Source organism: Pteropus alecto, unplaced genomic scaffold (genome assembly GCF_000325575.1).
Source record: "Pteropus alecto unplaced genomic scaffold, ASM32557v1 scaffold61, whole genome shotgun sequence".
In the NCBI taxonomy this organism is placed as follows: Eukaryota; Metazoa; Chordata; class Mammalia; order Chiroptera; family Pteropodidae; genus Pteropus; species Pteropus alecto.
In genome coordinates this window covers 15,560,222-15,567,753 of record NW_006434835.1, presented here as the reverse complement: position 1 = coordinate 15,567,753, position 7,532 = coordinate 15,560,222, and the positions used below count along the sequence as shown (strand labels likewise).

General features: G+C 41.6%; 1 protein-coding gene across 1 annotated transcript in view; it reads left to right on the top strand.

The window, feature by feature from the left end:
• The window catches only part of HADHA (hydroxyacyl-CoA dehydrogenase trifunctional multienzyme complex subunit alpha), a 40,544-nt gene that overhangs the window by 28,893 nt on the left and 4,119 nt on the right, over positions 1-7,532 (top strand). Inside the window, exons 12-14 of the mRNA XM_006910293.3 lie at positions 459-593; positions 2,653-2,824; positions 6,001-6,087. Coding sequence (XP_006910355.1) covers positions 459-593; positions 2,653-2,824; positions 6,001-6,087 — 394 coding nt within the window. The remainder of the gene's footprint in view (positions 1-458; positions 594-2,652; positions 2,825-6,000; positions 6,088-7,532) is intronic.

Sequence of the window (7,532 nt, the reverse complement as noted above, 5' to 3'; positions counted from 1 at the left end):
AGGAATGTGCATGTGTGGAGGTGTTTGAGAGAGCGGTCAGGTCTGGAAGCAAAGAAGCCATTCAGAAAGATGACTGGACAATGGTAAAATCACTAATAAAGAAGTAGTTGGAGGAAGAGAGGTTAGTCTTTGGGCATGTCACTGCAAGTTGCTTTTTGTTTGGAAAACAAAAATGTTCATGTTGGCTTATGCATAAACTGGGTTGTTTTCAGTGATCTCAGGCATGACTGAGAATCAATATAATTCAGTCTTCTTCGGTAGACCAACGAGTTTTTGCGTTTAACTTTGAAAACCAATCATTTATTAAAAGTATGTTTTTATACATAAAAATTATTTTAAATACCATATTTTTGCGCCTGCTTTAGTTGGTTCATTGGATGATAACTTGGGCAGTCTCCCACTTTTACTGAAATGATCCAGAGTTATTTACTAAAAGTCATTTTATCCTTCCCTTTCAGGCGTCTAGCCATTCTTGGTGCAGGGCTGATGGGAGCTGGCATTGCTCAAGTGTCTGTGGATAAGAACCTGAAGACTATACTAAAAGATGCTACAGTAGCTGGCCTGGGCCGAGGACAGCAACAAGTGTTCAAAGGGTAAGCCTGCTCTCTCTGCCTTTGCCAGGAGTTAGAATGGTTTTTGTTTTTTGCTGCCACAGGTTCCTTCTTCCTGAACCTGAGTACTAGGTACTCCATAGTTAAGCCATATCGCCCTTATTTTTCGGAAACGCTAATTCTTTCACTTCATTTTGTTACAGATATTATAAACCGTTAACATCATTGGAATCTGTAGTCTGTGAGTGCTGAAGAGAAAACTTTATTCATTAGATATTTTTAAATGCCATTTATTTTATGTTTCGATATCAGACTAGAAATTCTCATATTCGTGAATTTTGATAGTTTACATGTAATCGTTGTATTGTTATGAAACATTGAAACAGCATGACTGTGTTTTCATGGAGAGAACAGAGGCTAGGATGTGAGGAAATGACAGTCACTGCATGTTGAAGGTAGGGCTTGGATCAGAACTCCTGAGCTTTGTATTTCTTGACTGACATTGCTGTGGAGAAGCAGTTATGTATGGTTCCACAATGTCTGAGGCTTTACAAGACTGTCTCCATCTTACCTCTGAATTAATAGAGGGTAAATATTCTTCCTCCTGGCCATCTACCTCCTTCCGCCACACACATACTGCCTGTTTTGCAGCGGGGGAAAATGGAGCAGCAGCTTGGTCAGACTGAGAATTGGTCTCAGCTCAGTTCTCTGCTCCGCTGTAATGGACAAGCTGGCTGCACTTAAGAGTCTCCTGCATGTGACTTTTAGCTGAGTGAGCATTTTTGCTTCTTAAATGGATTATGTAGCTTACACGTGTGTTTCCCCTTTTTCTTCAGAGAAGTTCATATGTTGCTACCATAATGCTTTTCAGGACCCGGCAGGTTTAATCATTTTGGCAGATTATTTTAAGATAGCAATGAGTTGGAATAAAAGGTTCTGATCCAAAAATAAATGGCATGTGCTAGGTAACAGCATTGCCCTGAGACTAGCCTGCAAGCGTCCCCAAACAGCATTTCATAGAGTCACCCACATGAGAAATTGCTACTCTGGAAAGGCTTCCTTCCTTTGATCTCTTTGGATCCAGGTGTCTCGGTTTTCCTTTTTGCCTTAGAAGTATCAGGCTTGGATGATTGCCCCTCACCATACTGCTGACCTGAGACGTACATGTTTCCTTCCTCCCTCGAAAATAGTTCCCTTGGGCATTAGAATCAGAGACAGAGTCATATTTTGATCTCTAACAGGCATCTTGTTTGCTGACTGCTGACATGATTGTCAAAAACCAGGAGGTTTGAACCCATACTTTTAAGACTTGAATACTTCTTTAACTTGTTGCTTTAATTTTTCTTTTGATTATGGAAATTAGAGTTTAGTTTCTTTCTTCAATCAGAGGAAAGAAAACTCTAGATCATTTATTTGGAAAATGTGATCTGATTAAAACCTAAGAGAGCCTGTTTTCCTTGGCAATAAAAAATAATCAGATAAATGTCTGAGTAGCAGGAATCCTTTTTAGCTCTCTCTGGGAAAGAAGAAACCTTGAGTTAATATTTTATGTAATCAGTGCAACATGCTCCTAGGTGTTGACGAGGAAGTGGATTAAGAATATGAGAAATAATGCTTGGTCTCACTCCCCTAGAAGATTACAATCACAGAATAACCAAATGATGCATAAGCAAGTATAAATCCATGTGGTCTAGGACACAGGTTGGCTGTGTTTCCTGTTGTAGGTAGAGAATTACCAGAGTTGCTCTTTTGTTTTGCCATTCTAGTATTTGTATTTCCTCCTCTTGGCAAATTTAACTGTTTATAAGTGATACAGTTTATATGAGTTGGGTGTTTGGAGGCATCTTATAGATAGAAAGAATGTGGACTTGTGGGTCAACCTGTCTCTGAATCCTAGTGCCCTGGATCCCCTAGCACCTAGCTGCTAGACCACAAGTCCTTCTGAGCCTCTTTGAGCAACTTGGCTCCTTCGAAATGGGAGTAATACAACTACTTCACAGAGTAGGTAAAAAACACATAGCATACGGTCTGGCCCATGGACACTCAGTGAACATTAATTTCCCTTTGTTCCCCTCTAACTAGGAATGTGTTTTTTTTCTAGGTTGAATGATAAAGTGAAGAAGAAAGCTATAACATCATTCGAAAGGGACTTCATTTTCAGCAACTTGACTGGGCAGCTCGATTACCAGGATTTTGAAAAGGCCGACATGGTGATTGAAGCTGTTTTCGAGGACCTCAACCTTAAGCACAGAGTGCTAAAGGAAGTAGAAGCAGTAAGTAAGGGCATGTACTACTTGAATCCTAGTGTGGTGAGTGAAGGACACAGAGATGGGGTTTTTAAAGGAACTGTAGGAAACTCATCGTTCTTTTTACAGGGCTGTTCATTTCCATGCCTAAGATTTTATGTGAGCTCACGCACACTGAGTATGTCATAAAGGTCAAATCTCAGTCCTGCAGGAAGAAAATCAAGTAGCTTATTAACCTAAGCTACAGGGTTTGTTAGCCTTATATGGGAGTTGTTACCCAAACATACAAATAACCTCATGGAGTAAGCCGTCATGGAGTATAGCCAGATCTCTTGCCATTTGGGCTTGGCCATAAGCCATATAACTAAACTTCAGGTCTAGGCAGCAAAGGAAATAGGGGAGAAATAGTTTCTCCAGGCAGGATTCAAATGCTCATTTTGTGTAACTGCTGCATTGGTCTAGATCCCACATGTTCTACAAAATCAGTTCTTGGGATGGGATGACATGAACAAAACAAATACTTGAAGTGGGTGGTATAAAGAGCGAGCCCAGAAAAGAAGAAATTGCAGTAATCCAGGCATAAGATAGAGCTGGGGCCTAGACTCACCTACAGTTGGATAAGTAGAATATGGGTTAGTAAATGATGTAAATGAAATGGCACTGACTTGGCAACACTCTAGATGTCTTGAGAGTGGGGCTGTACTCTAAGGGTGCCCATCTGTGTGAGGACAACCCCTGCTCTACTCAAGATTGACCCTAAGGAGGGCTGAGAAACTAAAAGCAGGCAGCTCTGTTTGGGACAGATTCCACTGTGAGATACAGTTCTTTAGACCAAGTGTAATGCTGGATTCAGCTGAAGGAGAAAATTCAGAAAAGTGAGGTCTTATTTGTGTCCCATCCGTGCTAGGTGGCATTTCAGCTTAGAGACATAGATGACATTCCCAGGGTTTTGTGGGCCCAGCTGAACCAGTGATAGGTAGATTCTGAGGAGCAGCAAAAGCAGACACAGCCATAGTGGAGAGAAGAGCGTTTACCAACTGACTGGGTGATGGTATTTGCTTTTGGAAAACCTGAGTTTGGGAGTATCAGATCAGAATGGAGAAAAGTTTGCTAGTTTTAGTGGTTCGGAAGCCAGTGGTCAAGGAGAAGAAAAGAAAGAGGGACCAGATCATGAGAAGTGCAGATTTGTGAACAAATCAGTGCAGTAGTTCAACTGAAACATGAAGGTTAAGGGAGAAGAGACGCAGCGGAGCCTGGAAGGGAAAGGGAAGTAAAGCAGAGGGGTTCGATGTGACCGTGCAGCAACAGCGGGAAGGGAACTAAGGGGAAGGGATCAGACAGAGGTGAGAGAGGAGGGTTCTCTGGGAATCACTGATTTTTAGCAGATAGTAAGAAGAAAAGATGCCAGCTTTGGGTAGAAAGATTACTACTAAAGTAAAATCCAGAATGTTATGTATATTATACTTACTTATATAACATGTCAGATGCCTTTACTTTTTTAATGAAGCTAGTGAGGTTATCTAAGGTAGGAGATACTCAAAGAGTTATTCAGAAAGAGAAGAAAAGATCTATATTTAGAAAATTAAAAATTTTTAGGCGAAAGACCTTTGGGAAGGTACCAAGTTCATCCTCTCATCTGGTCTCTGCTTTCTTTACAAGAAAATTTTAAAGCTAAGTTTATGTGATACTTCAAGAGTTTAAAACTTCTCTTCCTCTCCACGGAACCAAACTAAACTCACTCTTTTGACATTCTTTATAATCCTTGTCTCCAGACTCCTCATGGTCTTGGTCATCCCCCTTTAATATCTTCATCATGTCCCAGTGCTCTTTTGCCATGTAAAAACAGTTCACAGTTCTGCAGTTCGGGTAGGACTTCACAGAGGTGGCTGGTCTGTAACTGCATGTGGTTCTTCTCAGGGTCACTCATGTGACTGCTTTCAGCCGAAAGCCTCGTCAGGGTGCCTCAGTGGTCCTCCACATGGCCTCCCTCTACTAGTGGCCTGTCCTCACTTAGTATTCTAGCCTGAACTTCTCTACAGCGTGGTTACTGCCTTCCAAGAGAACAAAAGCAGAAGCTGTCAGGCTTGGCCTGGAACGAGCATAGTCGCTTCTGCCATATTCCATCGGTTAAAGCAAGTCACAGGCTAGCCCAGATTCAGGGGGATGGGAAATAGGCTCTCCATCTGGATGGGGGAGAGACAAGCATGTACCAGGAGGGGAGGAATCATTGCCAGTTATTTTTGGAGACATTGGCTTGCTCTTCATAGAGAATTTTACCACCAGCATTAGATACCATACCACATTACAACTTGAGACTGTTAGCTTTCTTGCAGTCTAACTAAAATCATGGGATCTTTGTCACAAGCTTAGTGCCAAGCCAGATCTTGTTCATTAGGTGTCTATCCAGTTCTCTTTCTCCCTTTTACTTTTAAATCTTAATGTAATACTTTTCCTTTATTCCCATGATAATTGATCTTATTTTACACTCAGCTTTTCAGTGTTGAATGTGTCTTGAACCTTGATTCTTATCTTTGATGTCAGGTTCTGCCTTTTCCAGATTTGCACAAATTTGACAGGTGTGCCTTCCATCTTTTCATTCAGGCATCTGAATAAAAAATGAATAAGTTGGGAACATGGACAGAATGCTGAGAGGGTCCACATTAGATACTATTCTCCAGATTGCTAGATCGATAAAGCTAGTACTTACTAGTATTCATGTACTGTAGATTCCATTATAGTGGTACTCTGTTTTTTAGTAACACAGTGTATAAAATGTGATAGGCATGCACGTTATGGCTTTTTATTATAAAGGTGTGGAGGGTCAGGTGTCATAAGCTTTCGGACTTGAAGGCAGATCCAAACAAGAAGAGGGATTGACTCCCATGCTAGATCTTGAAATGAATGAGATTTGATTTAAGGCCACCTTTTCAGTGTTTATCTAAGGTGTCTTATTTACCGAACTGCTGGGATGTAGTCTCCAGATTAGGATTAGGTGACCTTATGATGGGCCATAACTAGAAGGCAGAATGGGAAAGAAAACAAGGCCAACACAAAGGTAATCATAAATGTCTGATGAATGATGTCTACTATCTGAGCAGTTCTGGATGCCAAGATGAGCTGGGTCCAAGTGCCTCTCATTAGCTTTACTTTGGAGTCTTCTCATTTCCCAGGCATACATAACATTAAATGCTTTTTCCCTGCAGGTGATTCCAGATCACTGTATCTTTGCCAGTAACACATCTGCTCTTCCAATCAAGGAAATTGCTGCTGTCAGCAAAAGACCCGAGAAGGTACATTCTGAAGAAAGGAAAACCCTGAAATGTTTTACTGCTTTAGGCTCACTCGAAGGCTTAGTACATGCGAAGGGACTGGTGTGGATTATGAAGTGCTTGGGGGTGGCAATGTATTCCCAAAAACTGGGCATAGAGAAGCTAGTACCGTGACCAGTGTGAGAGGTAGAAATAAATGAAGTACAACTAAAAATACTGTTATAGTCTTCTATAGGTGATTTGCATCCCTAATGGGTGTTATTGTTCAGGTTCAGGCTATAAATCTACTTTTATTATAATTAGATATGGAAAGGCCCTAAAATAAGGGATGCTCCAAAATACCACTTCAGCTACATAGCAGACTCTGGTGACTATTGAGGATGGGTTTGGTTCCAACTCCAGACCCAGAAATGGAGGTGGAGGATCAGGAGGTGTGAGATGTATCCACCTATGGGTTCACTTAGACCTTCTACCCAGGACGTAAAAGGGGTCCGTGTGGAAGCACTTTCAGCAATTTTAAATGATGCCTAGAAATTTATCTTTGGGCTTCTGCTCTCTACCAGAGTAATCAAGCAAAAGTGAAAACACTCAAGGAGAAATAAAACACCTCACTTCTCAGGAGGATACCAGTTAGCGTGATCTAACCAGAACCAGCCAAAAGTAGGCAAGAAGTCCAAAAGACCTTTAAAGATCTGCAAAGATTAGTACACAGTCCATGTACTAAAAGCACAAAAGCCTTGCTTGTGCAGCGTAATCTTGTTTCCTAGAACACAGATTAGAAGTGATGTGGGGCCTGAGAAAGCAGGCTCAGTGATGGCAGGAGAAGGTCACAGGGAGAAGTGGCGGCTGATGGTGTGACACTAAGGGAACATACAAAAACAGTATAAAGGCAGGTAGACAGTCTCGCCAGGTCACATCACTCAGAGCACCTCCAGAGCATTTAAAATCAGCAAAGGAAGATCCGTGGTTGCCCCTTTGATGCCAGCCTCTTATTCTCCCCAGGGAGTGAAACACGCATCACACTTTGCAGTCTGGCGTGCCCGTATCTTGGATAGCTGTTATCACCCGCTTGCCTTATGTCATTCGTATACAAGTAAGGCTAAAGGAGCACAAGTTAAGATAGCCAACCATCTAGTTTGCCCAGGACTGACAGTTTTCTGCCTACTCCCCACCCCGAAAGTGGACCATTTCGTCTAAAGCATCAACATCACTAATATAAGTGGGAACCTTCATTCATCCCTGATAAATCTTAATTTGGCCGTTGGCTGTGATTTTGGCACCAGTCGTTGGTAGGATTAATTGCCCTTAATGAAAAGCCGTAGAAGCAAATGGAAGAGGAGGATTACAATAAGCTCTCCCAAAAATGTACTGAACTTTTGATCAAAGAACCATGGAAGCAAACCACTTGACTGTATTAAGCATATCACAGCAGCCTTTCTCTCCAGTGCTCTCCTAGCAAAAATTCC